This window comes from Suncus etruscus, chromosome 20 (assembly GCF_024139225.1).
Source record: "Suncus etruscus isolate mSunEtr1 chromosome 20, mSunEtr1.pri.cur, whole genome shotgun sequence".
Taxonomy (NCBI): Eukaryota; Metazoa; Chordata; class Mammalia; order Eulipotyphla; family Soricidae; genus Suncus; species Suncus etruscus.
The window spans coordinates 44240801-44254561 of record NC_064867.1 but is presented as its reverse complement, the minus strand read 5'-3'; the positions used below and the strand labels follow the sequence as shown (position 1 = coordinate 44254561).

Below are 13761 nucleotides of genomic sequence, written 5' to 3'. Positions count from 1 at the left end.
CCAGTGACATTCATCAGGGGTTACTCCCGGCTATGCGCTCAGAAATCGCTCCTGGAGTGGGGGACCATATAGGATGCTGGGGGGATTGAACCGTGGTCCGTCCTAGGTCAGCGCAGGTAAGGCAAACATCCTACTTGCGCCACCGCTCCAGCCCTCAAGAGCAATTTTCTTTTTTCAATTCCAAATGTTGCCAGGCTTTATATGACTTTCAAATTTACCAGGAATTGAAACGAGACTAAGGTCAATATCAATCATCGTTACCATGTATTGAGCCATCTACACAAGATTTTATACCTTTTATTACTCGCAAGAAACAAGCAAGTGTGTAGCATTATTCCCCTCTTACTAGGAAGACTGAAGCTGAGTGGTTAAGCTCTTTGCCCAGTTTAAATAAAATTATTCTCACCTTAACCTATATCTCTCCACTCTACTGTTTCTTCTTCCCCAGCATAGAGGACAACCCTGTCCTTTCTGTCTCTTCTCTCAATAGCTTTGAATTAAATCTACAGAAAACCCTGACTATGGTCCTGGTCTATTTTTAGACCTCCCACCCTCTGCACTCCAACATCCTCTCCATCTTCTGATATTCCAGACTTCATCCTACCTTGTCTTTCTCTGAACCTTGTTTACTTCCTCAGCCCAAGACTTAACCATTGATCAAAGTCTGAACACAAATGTTGCTCCAAGAGGCCTCCCTTATCATCCTGTAAGACACAGACTCAGCACTCATCTTGTTAGCATAGTAACACCATCATTACTTTAATCATCTGTATTTCTAATTTGCTTCTTACTGCCTGGTATCCCCATTAAATGAACCTTCAAGTTCTCACCACTCCAAACACTTCTAGGCACTAAGGAAGAGCCCAACAGTACATGTTGAAAGAAAAAGTGATGGGGCAGAAGAGATACTACAGCAGGTAGGGTACTTCCTTATATGCAACTGGCCCAGGTTCAATCCCTGGCATCCCATATGGTCCCCCCACCCCAACCTACCAGGAGTGACCCCTAAGTACAAAGCCAGCCAAGTATGGCGGAAGGAAGGGAGGGAGGGAGAGAGGGAGGGAGGGAGGGAGGGAAGGAGGAAGAGAAAAATGGGAGGGAGAGAGGAAGGAAGAAAGGGCGGAAGGAAGGGAGGGAAGGAGGGAGGAAGGAAGGGAGGAAGGGAAAAATGAAGGGAGGAAGGAAGAAAGGAAGGAAGAAAGGGAGGGAGGGAGGAAGGGAGGGAGGGAGGGAGGGAGGAAGGGAGGGAGGAAGGAAGGAAGGGAGGGAGGGAGGGAGGAAGGGAGGGAGGAAGGAAGGGAGGGAGGGAGGGAGGAAGGGAGGGAGGGAGGGAAAAATGAAGGGAGGAAGGGAGGGAGGGAAAAATGAAAGGAGGGAGGGAGGAAGGAAGGAAGGAAGGAAGGAAGGAAGGAAGGAAGGAAGGAAGGAAGGAAGGAAGGAAGGAAGGAAGGAAGGAAGGAAGGAGGTTAAAGCGATGCATATGACACCCCTTCAGTACAGTATTACAAACCACTGTGCCTGGAAGGGTTGGGGGAAGAAAGAGGAAGAGGGAGGGAGAGAAAGAGAGAGAGAGAAGGGAGGGAGAGAGGAGAGAGAGAAGAGAGAGAGAGGAGAGAGAGAGAGGAGAGAGAGAGAAATTGTCCTAGATGTGGGAAAGAAAGAGGGAGAGAGGAAAGGGAAGGGAAAGAGGGAGGGAGGAAGGGAGGGAGGGAGGGTGGGAGGAAGGGAGGGAGGAAGGAAGGAAGGAAGGAAGGAAGGAAGGAAGGAAGGAAGGAAGGAAGGAAGGAAGGAAGGAAGGAAGGAAGGAAGGAAGGAAGGGAGGGAGGGAGGGAGGGAGGGAGGGAGGGAGGGAGGAAGGAAGGGAAGAAGGAAGGAAGGGAGAGAGGGAGGAAGGAAGGGAAGGAGGGAGGGAGGGAGGGAAAAATGGAAGGGAGGGAGGGAGAGAGGAAGGGACAAAGGGAAGGGAGGGACGGAGGGAAGGAGGGTGGGAGGGAAGGAAGGAGAGAGGGCGTCAAAAACAATATTAAGGAGGGAGGAGGGAGTTTGCTTTTCTCATGGCCAACTTCAGTTCAACCCCCAACATATCATATGGTCCCTGAGCATGCCAGAGTACTAAGCCCTGAGCACCACTGGGTGTGACCCAACAAAAATTAGATGATTCTACACCTCTTCAGGTACTCACGTTAGTTCCTTAAAATCCATCCAAATACTTTCCTCAGTTAATAGATTTCTCCCTTTAGCCAGTGGTAGAAAGCATCAGCTTTGCCCCATCTACTCCCACAAAGAACCACGCTAAAGGATTACTTGAAAAACATCATACCCCACAGCAAGTCATCAGAATTACCTGAAGGGTTTCCTGAAATGCAAACCCCTGGTCCTACTCATTCATAGGATTAAGTGAGTTGGGTTCAGTTGGACAGAGAACTACACACAAAATTTCTGCAGGGCCTTCGACACCTGACCTTGGGATCTCTACCTCCTCTTGGATCAACTTAGATGGGAAAATCTACGCCCTTCCCACTTGGGTTAGTCTTTCGCATCCAACTTCCGTCCGAACTGTCTACAAACACTGCTCTTTGATATCACAGGACTGAATCATCATCACAGCTTACTTATTCCCTCCCTCCACCTCTCTTTCCCCTGGGTATCCTGAGAGAGGCAGAAATGGGTGGTATCACAGCTGGCCCCATAATGGTCCAGCTAGGCTGAAGTTGAGGCCTTCACAATGGGAGCCTGGCACACACACAAAGAATGACCTGAGAAGCCCTGCACTATATGGGATGCCATAGATCAAACCAGGTCAACCCCAGACAAAACAAATGCCCTATCCATTACTACTGCTTCAGCCCCACGGTTTTGTTTCTTGGTACAAAATAATATTCTATAACATATAGAACATGCAATACATAATATTCTATAGTATTCTATAATATTCTCTGCTTTATTTTTTCATTATTCCATTGATTGCCTCTAGCTATCTGCTACCATAAGTAAATGATGTGTTTCTTCAACATACTTATAAAAAATCGTATTTAGGAGCCAGAGTAATAGAACAGTAAGTTGGGTCAAGCATGGCCCAAGAACCAAAATAATGTTTTTGTTTATTTTTTTCAAAATAATTTTTAAAAGACATATTTACTCTCATTGCTTCTGCAAATGTTTCTCCCACTTTTTCCTACTTTGCTGCCCTCATTTGCAAAACTGCTTTGAACTTTTCCTATAGAGATGGAATATAAGAATGTCCAACAAGGGCCGGAGCAGTGGCGCAAGTGTTAAGGCATCTGCCTTGCACCCACTAGCCTAGGATGGACCATGGTTCGGTCCCCAGCATCCCATATGGTCCCCGAAGTCAGGAGCGATTTCTGAGCACGCAGCCAGGAGTAACCCCTGAGCATCACCGGGTGTGGCCGTAAAACCAAAAAAAAAAATAAAAATAAAAAAATGAAGAACATCCAACAAGTATATATTTACTTAGTATCTCATCATGCTGATGTCTGCAACCAACAGGCATCACCTGAGCCCTGCTCTGACCACTACCACTCCATAAACATGAAGAAAAATTTCCTCTATTTCCTTGAGAGGCGGCTGAGCTGCCTAACAGGACCAAGACAGCCAGGGATGGGATGGGATGGGCTGAGCAAAGCTCAGAGGTCTGTCTTCCCCTCTCTGCATCTATCAGTGAGGTTGGACAGAGTCCCCATCCTTCTTGTGTCCAGTTTTTGGTTTTGTTTTGTTGTTTTCTGTTTTATTTTTTGGCCACACCCGGCAGCACTCAGGAGTTAACTCCTAGCTCTGTGCTCAGAAATCACTCCTGGCAGGCACAGGGGACCATATGGGATGCCGGGATTCGAACCAAAGTCAGTCCTGGGTTGGCCACTTGCAAGGCAAACGCCCTACCGCTGTGCTATCTCTCCAGCCCCTCGTGTCCCATTTTCACCAGTAACTTGGATACTTAACTTCAGGTTTCTTGGAGGCCCCTTCCAGGCCACTTTGTCCTCTGCAGAGGGGTTGAAGACGAATCTGACTTTACCCAGACCCAGGCCTAAGCTCCCACCCTTTCTCCCTCCTCAACCAGATCCCAAATAACCAGGCCACACACCAGGTTTCAAGTATCTGTCTCTTCCTTTCACTCTCTCAAAAGAAAAAATAAATAAATTGCAGAAGGCGGCAGCATTTCCAGTCTTCCCCTGGCTCCCTGATACCCAACCCCCAATCCCTGGCCCCCCACCCCCCTCCCACATTTCCCACGCCCTAGACCCATCCCACCCCTCCCACCCAAAAAAAAAATATCCCAGAAAAAAAAAGCCACAGTTAGACCTTCCACTCATGCAAACCGGCAAAGAAAAAGGTGGGGGGCGTGTAGAAGGCAGGGGGCCCACAGTGGAGTCCCCCACTAGACCCCCCAAAACCACCTCTGAGAAGAAAAAAATTGAAAAAATTAAATGAGAAATCAAGGGAAAGAGGAAGTTATGATGGGGCAGGGGTGATACCAGACCCTTCCTCAGGAGAGCAGCTGCAGGCCAGCGTCCCTGCAGGGCGCACCAGGGCTGCTCTGCGATTTGGGCCCCGACTTCTGGAATGTGTGTGGGAGGAATGGAGGAGGGCAGGTGGCCCCCAGTGGGCTTGTGTGTGCATTGGGGGCAGGCAGAGTGGAGGGATCCTAAGGAACAAGGGCTCAGAACCGGAGCCTGGCCCCCCACCAGGCCCCAGAATCCTGGGGTTGAGGTGCCCAGTTCTGGGGTGTGGAGATACATGCAGAGGAGCGTTCCCCCCTCCGGTGGGCTGGATCCAGTTAGAAAGGAAATAAATAAGAAGGGTGGAGGGAGGTGGCGGAGCAAGGGCGTGTGAAGGGCTTGGGCGACTGAGTCCACACCACGGGGCCTAGGCGATGGATGCAGGGCAAGTCCAGGCCAAGCCAGGGCAGGAATCAGAGTCTCTCTCGGGCTGGGACCCAAATGTAGGGGCCTGAGAGGTCCTCGATGACGCGCTTCACCTTATGGTAGATTTCCTCAAAGCTGTCGCCCTCCACGATGGCTGGAGGTGAGATGGAACAGGAAATGAGGCTGAATGCCCAGCCAGGAGAGTGTACAGCCAAAGGGTACCTTTTGCGAACTCCCCACAACAGGCGCCATGGCGCTCCTCCCACTCAAGGGATTCCCCTTCCAAGCCATCCTCCCATGGGGCACCTCTTCTGAGCAAAGGCACCCTCGGGGTGTGCTGGCAGCAGTTTGTTGCGAACTCACCTGAGAAGCACTCTGTGAATTCCTGCTCCAGCTTGGTGGCTCTGTCGAAGGCTTTGCGGGCTTGCTCCTCTGTGATCCGCTTATTGATCTCTCTATGTAGAAAAGAGAGACACCAGGCTGAAGGTGGATCCTGCCCTGCCTTGGACTTCCTCCATCCAGGGACGTTAGGTTGTGACTAGTGTTTCTTTACTCGGAGCATATAGCATAAGATGCAATTGCCATTTATTCTGGGACCACAAATTTCCAGCCCTCTGTCCCCTAGCCAGCCCCAGCCAGGTGTGGCTACTCCGGAGACCCACAGTCGTCAGAACACCCATTCTTCCGGGCTTCATTCAGCCTGACTCCAACTCCCAACAAGCTGAAGGAGCCTTCACTTGCTGCAGCAGTGTACACCCAGGGACTGCTGAGAGCTGCAGTTATCCCTAGGCCATGGCAGAAAAGGAAGGAAAAGGCCTGGGATTTCCTGCATCTTGTGAGATCCAGCTCTGAAGCCGGTATATCCAGGGTTCTGAGTGCAAAGTTCAAGCCAGGGGCCTTCTGAGGCCCTGGGCCATAGGCGTGGGGAGGTGGGAGGGAGGCCCCCTGGGACCATACTCACAGCACATTTTCCAGGGAGCGGGGGCGGATGAAGATGGCGATAGGGTGCAGGTGGGCCGCCTGCAGCCGCCGCACAGCATTGGCTGAGACATCGAGGATGCAGTGCTTCCCCTGGGGGCAGGCAGGGTGGGCGGAGGGGAGCCGGCAGGTGGCAGGAAAGACAGACAGGCGCCAGGACAGGAGAGTAGAGGGAAAGGCGGGCGGAGGGAAGTTGGCAGAAAGGAAAATGACGAAGATGTCAATGGGCAGAGTCAAGGGAGAGAAATGGACAGTGTGAAACAGAGAAAAAGGAAGAAGGCAAAGGGACAGCAAATGGGAAACAATCAGAAAAGAAAGGGAGAATGTGGTTGGAATAACGAAAAACGGGCAGAGAAGGGACCCAGAAGATGGGGCAGATTAGGTCAAGTGGGCAGCGATGAGTAACAGGCAGTGGGGATGGGTGAGACAAGAAAGCAAAGGGAAGAGAAAGAAAGTAGGATAGGAGGAGGAGGCAGAGGAGGACAGACAAAGGACAGACAGATGGAAGGAACAAGGAGAGACAGATGGGCCAGAGGAGAGGCAGATGGAGAAAGAATCCGTGGAGGAAGGGCAGGGTGAGGGGCGGAAGAGAAAGAGGGGTAGCAGTGGAATGTGAGTGTGGAGTGGAGACCCCAGGATCAAGTGGGGAAAGAGAGGACAGGGCCAAAGGGGAGGGGTCACAGGAAAGGAGAATCGGAGGAGGCCAGGCCACAGGGAGAGAGAAGTAGGGCAATGGAGAGAGAGGAGGAAGAATGAGGGGCCAGATGGTGCAGAGTTTGGGGTCAGGAGGCAAGGGAGGGAGGAGGAGGGAAGGGGCACACGAGCGCACAAGGTCAGACAGAGTTGCCCAAGAGGAGAAGAAGGTGGAGGAGCAAGTCGAGACCCAGCAGGGAAAGAGACAGAGAGAAAGAGAGTTAGAGAGCTGAGGAAGGCCTGGGGTGGGCAGAGGGGTGAAGGAAGAGGACCGGGTGCCCACTGGGTCCTACCTGCTCAGCCACCTCTCGCACGGACTGAACGCTGGTTCCATATAGGTGGCTGTTGTACTGGCCGGCCTCAATGAACTTGTGAGCTTGAATGTCCTTCTCCATTTTCTCCCGGGACGACACAAAGTGGTAATCCCGGCCATCTATCTCATACTCCCGCTTGGGCCGTGTCGTATCTGCCAGGAAGTCACCCCGCCCCCCAAAGATCTAACCACCATCCCTCTAGCTTACAGCCTGACTCTAAGACCCAGAGAGCAGGTCCTCCAGTGGTAAGAGCTGCTAGAAGAGTCTGACTGAGGTGGGCAGCAGAACCACCTCTCCAGCTCCCTGGGGTCTTCAGGTCTCTAGCCTTGAATGGCAGCTGCAGAACACGAGGGTTACCGAAAGAACCCTTTCTCTGTGTCCTCCGGTCCCCCAGGACCCACATCTACCTACAGCCCCCCAAAATGTCTTCCACCCTCCTCCAGCAAGCCCCATCGCCCACTTCCATCTAAAATTCTGACCCAATACTCACGAGGAACGCAGGATCCAAACTTGTCGGGGAACTCAGAGAGCAGATCATCATTGGCACGGTCCTTGGTGGGCCCAAGGATGATGATGGGGCGAGCGTAGTGCACTGAGGAGAGAGATCTGGCTTAGATGGAGACAGACTGGGAACAGGAGAGGTGAGGGTCAAAACCAAGGCCAGAGCTCACCTTCCATCTGCGTCACTGTCTCGTAGCTCAGCACAGAGTCTTCTCGACCTAGTGGAAGGCAGGACATCTATGAGGACCCTGCTTGGGGGCTCGGTGCCCCGAGTCATCTTTCTGGGGCTACCAAAGGACACTCAGAGCTCCTCTTCTCCAGGTCTGCCCAAACTGGGCCTACTTACCCTGTGATCCAGAGCTGGAGCCCCAATCCTAGAAAGAAAGACACCACTTGATTGACTTAGAATTCAGTCCATGTGCCCCTCACTCTTTCACCTATGCTCTTCCACTCTCTCTTCTACCTACCTTGGCCTTTAACCTTGACCACTCTCGTCGCTCAACCCTATAGGAAATATGGATGAATGGAGTTTAAAGAATTCCCACTGAGAAACCCTACAACAGCGATAATCGCATTTCCCAACAACCCGTGGGATGTCTGCACCAAAGACTCACATTAGCCATGATGCCCAGGAGAGAGTCTAACAGACCCTCAAGGACTCGAAAGAAGGACTCATGAACTGGCTGCCCACCCAGGAACCTTGGGTGCCTGTGGCAGAAAGGCTGCAGGCACCAGAAATCTCACCGCCGTTTGCTGGGGATAAAGCCAATGTCATCGGTCTCACTGTCGGAATGGACCCGCCGCGCCTGCCACCACTCCTCATCACTGGCGTCGATTACATGCAGCACATCCCCAAAGTGGAAGCTCAAAGCCTGGCTCAGGAAACCGCAGTCCTTGGTTTTGTCATAATCAAACAGGGCCCTGTAAGGGCAGGTGGCCGTGATTCAAAGCCTTGCTATAAGGAACTCCAGAAATGACACCCACCCATCCAAAACCCAACCTGAAGATCCTATGAGAAAAAAGTCTGTAATGGCATTCTTCAACTGCCAGTCCATGGACAACTGTGGGTCCACAGGCAGAGCAGGTTGGAAGCCACTGATCTACCACCTCGGTTATGACTGTCAGGCCTGGACCAGTGTACAAGACAAGTGCTGACCCACAGGTATAAAAAGGTTGAAGAATGGGGCCGGGCGGTGGCGCTGGAGGTAAGGTGCCTGCCTTACCTGCGCTAGCCTAGGAGACGGACCGCGGTTCGATCCCCCGGCGTCCCATATGGTCCCCCAAGCCAGGAGCGACTTCTGAGCGCATAGCCAGGAGTAACCCCTGAGCGTTACCGGGTGTGGCCCAAAAACCAAAAAAAAAAAAAAAAAAAAAAAAAAAAAAAAAAGGTTGAAGAATGCTAATCTACAGCAAAACCTGGACTGCTGATGGTTCTCTTCCTCAGGTCCCCTGAGAATTCTGAGGAACCACAAAATAGTGTGGGGGCCAAAAATTTTCCTGAAACTTAGCATCACCACAGCTATTTACTATCATTCAGCCCACACATTCAGTTCCATGGGGATGCAGACTCTGCTATTCCTAAAGTGACAACTACATCTCTTCCCTCCCAAATATGCTACCTGGAACACAAGTGACCACCCTGTGTCAGGGTGACTAGAAACTTAATCCCATTCATAAAATAAGAAAGATTATCCTTGGGGTCTAGCTGGCCTATACAGTATCAAATTCCTGTCAATCACAACTTTTGGGAGCAGGGGAAGGCGGGGAATGACAACAAAGTTGCAGGCAGAGCAGTGGTACAAAAAAAGAAGACAGGGCCCGGAGAGATAGCACAGCTGTGTTTGCCTTGCAAGCAGCCGATCCAGACCAAAGGTGGTTGGTTCGAATCCCGGTGTCCCATATGGTTCCCCCGTGCCTGCCAGGAGCTATTTCTGAGCAGACAGCCAGGAGTAACCCCTGAGCATTGCCGGGTGTGGCCCAAAAACCAAAAAAAAAAAAAAAAAAAAAAAGAAGACAAGAGTCTCCAGGCATCAGGGTCAGCAATAATACAGCAGGTAGGGTACTTGCCTTGCACATGGACAATATGGGTTTGATGCCTGACATTCCATATCCCTGAGATCACTAGAAGTGATCCCTAAGCACAGAGGCAGGAGTAAACCCTGAGCATTAGCTGGATTCAGTCAAAAAAAAAAAAAAAAAAGAACTGGGCCGGAGCGATGGCACAAGCAGTAAGGCGTCTGCCTTGCATGCACTAGCCTAAGATGGACCGCATTTCAATCCCCCAGCATCCCTTATGGTCCCCAAGTCAGGAGCGATTTCTGAGCACACAGCCAGGAGTAACCCCTGAGCGTCACCAGGTGTGGCCGAAAAGAAAAAAAAAAAAAGAGAGAGTCTCCAGACATCATTGGGATATCAGAACTAAACAACTTGGGAGCCAAGAGCACCCCAACTGGGAGGGAAGGGCCAAGTATGAGTCCAGTTTGAGCCCGGCATCTGAGAGTAAAAGAGTTTTGAGTGAAAAAAAAAATGATTGGGCAAGACCGAGAGCATGTGCAAACAGAAGAATATGAGCTCAGTTTGAGACATGTTGCACGCGAGATACCTGTGGAACATCCCAGAGTGTATGTCTAGAAAGCAGATGGCCGAACTGCCAGGCTGACCCCTCAGAAAAAGGTGAGGTCAGAGCTGACAGTTCCAGCTGACACTGGAAGAGAAGCTAAGGGTAGGAAGGAGCCCAAAGGCAGTGAAAAGAGAGTGCCAGGAGGCAGCCATATAAGACAGTGCCTCACCCTGGCATGGGTGAGAAAGAGGAGTGGATAGGAGAATGAGTCCTAAGAAGTATGCCAAATGGGAATTTGAGACAGAGGCAAGAAAGCACAGACCTAGCTCCTCTGGCTACTCCAGGTATGTGCAGGCTGGAGCCATGTTCCAAACCACCTCTAGGTGCCAGGCTGTTCTTTCGGTGGGGGCTATTCCTAATCAGGTCAGGTAGTGCTTGAGGGCTACCAGCCTGAGGAACTAGAGAGGTGGGGAGTCATGTCCAAGGCAGGTTCTTTAACAGTTGAGGCACACCCCTAACCCAGCATTACTCTGCGAGTTGTCAAACTATGGAGCAACCCAGAGTTCCAGAAGTACTTACTAACGAGAGACTTAAGGCGGGACTAGAAGACAGTAGGGTTCCTTGAGGCAAAAATTGTTTTGCCCCCGATGGAGTACTTCCATGCTAACCTGGACAACTCAGTACAGTGCCCCCCTTCAACCATTGCAATGAAATGCCCAGTCCCAGAAGTGACTGACCTGATATAGAAACCCCTTTTGGGGTTGCTTCGCAAGGAGGCTGTCCCTGAGCCCAGGCTACTGTTCATGAGCTGTTCCCGGAGGTCATGGATCTTGGCCTCAAATCGGCTGTACTCTGAGGAAGGACAAGAGGTTCCTGACACTGGCCCCTCTCCTAATGCCCCACTCCCTCCCCATCCCCACAGCCCCTCATCCCCCAGTGAAGCCAAGACTGAGGAGTGTTCCGTGGAACAGCACCGCCCACAAGAGGCAAAGCTTCAAGCCTGGTACCTTCTGGTTTATACTGAGCGATGATTGTAACAGTCTGACCCGCATTCTTAAGGGCAATGGCAGCCTGTTCGTGGCTCGCATTACGAAGGTCAACGCCATTGACCTAGGAGAGAGGAGAGACTGCATTGCTGGAAGTGAGCACCAGGCACCAGCCCGCACCAGCTCTGACAAGAGCTCTGGGTTCTGCTCCAGCAAGGGGATGACGGGAGCAGGGGCTGGCCTCTCCTCACCGAGAGGATCTGGTCCCCCTTCCGCAGCTCTCCGCTGAGGTCTGCAGGGCCCCCAGCCAGGATAAAGGAGATGAAGATGCCCTCGCCATCTTCGCCACCCACAATGTTGAAACCCAGGCCCGTAGAGCCACGGTGGATCACGATCCGCCTCGGCTCTCGAGGAATGTCTTCCTCGCCCAGGAGATCCTTGGCCACTGGGGAGTAGCGCCGAGGGGAAGTGGGGGTCATGGCTGTGGGGTAATCGGTGCCCAGGTAGCTGCTGTGACTGATCTCGTTGTCCAGGTGCTGGGAATAAGCTGCAGGGAGATGAGAAGGAAAAGATGAGATGTACATCTAGGAGAGACAAGTACCCACCTCACGATCTTCTCCCTAGGGAACCAAGAGAACCAGACTCAGGTACAGGGAAGACATTCCACCAGAAAAAAGGACATGATGGGAGCTGGAGCGATAATCTAGCAGGTAGGGCCTTTGCCTTGCATGGGTTTGATTCCAATATTATCAGATTGGGGGACAATGAGGTTCTTTTAGCTCTCAAGACCCTTAATCTATAAAAGTCATCACTTTAGGCTTGAAGTGTTGGTTTTGGGACACAGCTAGCAATGCTCAGAGGTGGGCCTTTTCCCTCTATTAGCCAGTTTCAAAATGGATATATTCCCTAGCACACTTCAAAGACACCTAGTTTTTACTGTTGTTATTTGTTTGGATGTTTTGTTTTGCAGACACACCTTGCAGTACTCAAGGATTACTTCTGGCTCTGCACTCAGGAAATCATTCCTGGCAGTGCTGGGTGAACCATACAGAATGCCAGAGATGGAACATGGGTCAGCAAGGCGCTATAAGCTATACCTTTCTTTCTCTCTCTCTTTTTTTTTTTTGTCTTTTGGGCCACACCAAGCTATTGCTCAGGGGTTACTCCTGACTCTGTGCTCAGAAATTACTCCTGGCAGGCTCAGGGGACCATATGGGTTGGCTGTATACAAGGCAAACATCCTACCCACTGTGCTATCACTCCAGTCCCATTAGCTGTACCTTTCTGGCCCCTTGAATATATTTAATAAGTTTTACTTAGTCAATAGGAACTCTCTCTCTTAGATACACACACACACACACACACACATTTATATGTCTATAACATGACTCTAAAAGCCTTAGATTTCTTCCCTGCTTTCTGGTATGAAGGATGATTTAAGATCATTTTGTCTGTTTTGCCCAAGATCTAGAATCAACCATAAAATAGACTAGGAAAGAGGCCAGAGTGATAACACAATGATAGGGCATTTGCCTTGCAAGCTACCAACCTGGGACAGACCCAAGTTAGATCCCCAGCATCCCATATGGTCCCCCGAGTCTATCAGGAGCAATTTCTGAGCATAGAGCCAGGAGTAACCCCTAAGCACCGCCAGGTGTGGTCCAAAAAATAAAAACAAAATAAAATAAAATTCTGATTAGGATTGTATAAAATGCAGACTAACTTGGAAAGGATTGAAACATTTAGCATATCAAGTTTCTCCATCTGAAAGCATGGAATGATTCTGCATTTCTTCCAGTCTTTTCTTTTTTTTTTTTTTTTTTTTTTTGGTTTTTGGGCCACACCCTGTGACGCTCAGGGGTTACTCCTGGCTATGCGCTCAGAAGTTGCTCCTGGCTTCTTGGGAGACCATATGGGACGCCGGGGGATCGAACCGCGGTCCGGTCCGTCCTAGGCTAGCGCAGGCAAGGCAGGCACCTTACCTCCAGCGCCACCGCCCGGCCCCTTTTCTTTTTTTTAACTTCTTGGGCCTCAACCAGAGTTCTCCTGGCACTCCTGGCTCTGTGCTCAGGAATCACTTCTGCAGGACATGGGGGACCATATGTTGTTCCAGGGATCGAACCTTCATAGATAGCATTCAACGACTATGCCCTACCTGCTATAATATTGCTATGTCCCACTTCCAGTCTTCTTTTACGTTCATAGTAAAGTTCCATCATTTTCTTCATATAAGTCTTACACATTTCTGACCCAATGTACATTTTTTTAATTTTATAGAATTTACTACAGTAAAAAGAATTTTTTGTTTTTATTTTAATTTGTGCGTGTGTGTGTGTGTGTGTGTGTGTGTGTGTGTGTAAACAAGGATCAAACTCAGTGCCTTACTATGCAAAGCATGCATTCTACCCCTGAGCCATACATATATCCTTGTCCAGGAAAAAAATTTTTGTGTAGGGAAAAAATTTTCTCTGGCAGTGCTTAAGTTTCTATTTCTATTTCAGTGCTCAGTGCTAAGGGGCCTTGCCTGGTGATGCTCAGGGAACAATGTGGTACCAGGAATCAAATCTAATATGCAAAGCAAATTGCTGAGGCATCTATCTGGCCCCAAAAAAGATAGATTTTTTTTAGCCCTTACAATTTCTTATTGCTGAGGGTTTGCTAATTCTTGCAATTTCTCATGCGTATAGTCACATTCTTGTTTTCTTCTTTTTTTTTTTTTTTTGGTTTTTGGGTCACACCCAGCGTTGCTCAGGGGTTACTCCTGGCTGTCTGCTCAGAAATAGCTCCTGGCAGGCACGGGGGACCATATGGGACACCGGGATTCGAACCAACCACCTTTGGTCCTGGAT

The 13761-nt window shown here is 50.3% G+C and overlaps 1 protein-coding gene across 9 annotated transcripts in view; it reads right to left on the bottom strand.

Moving 5' to 3' along the window:
- Positions 1 to 4285: 4285 nt before the first annotated feature.
- DLG4 (discs large MAGUK scaffold protein 4) overlaps positions 4286 to 13761 on the bottom strand; it is a 29215-nt gene continuing 19739 nt past the window's right edge. For all 9 annotated transcript variants that reach the window (XM_049766207.1, XM_049766203.1, XM_049766204.1 and 6 more), the window contains 12 exons: positions 11164 to 11459; positions 10934 to 11036; positions 10664 to 10778; positions 8111 to 8287; positions 7834 to 7870; positions 7713 to 7740; positions 7537 to 7584; positions 7356 to 7457; positions 6845 to 7017; positions 5842 to 5951; positions 5244 to 5335; positions 4286 to 5034 (listed from right to left, as the gene is read on the bottom strand). In XM_049766207.1, coding sequence (XP_049622164.1) covers positions 4928 to 5034; positions 5244 to 5335; positions 5842 to 5951; positions 6845 to 7017; positions 7356 to 7457; positions 7537 to 7584; positions 7713 to 7740; positions 7834 to 7870; positions 8111 to 8287; positions 10664 to 10778; positions 10934 to 11036; positions 11164 to 11459 — 1388 coding nt within the window. In that variant the 3' untranslated portion in view covers positions 4286 to 4927. The remainder of the gene's footprint in view (positions 5035 to 5243; positions 5336 to 5841; positions 5952 to 6844; positions 7018 to 7355; positions 7458 to 7536; positions 7585 to 7712; positions 7741 to 7833; positions 7871 to 8110; positions 8288 to 10663; positions 10779 to 10933; positions 11037 to 11163; positions 11460 to 13761) is intronic.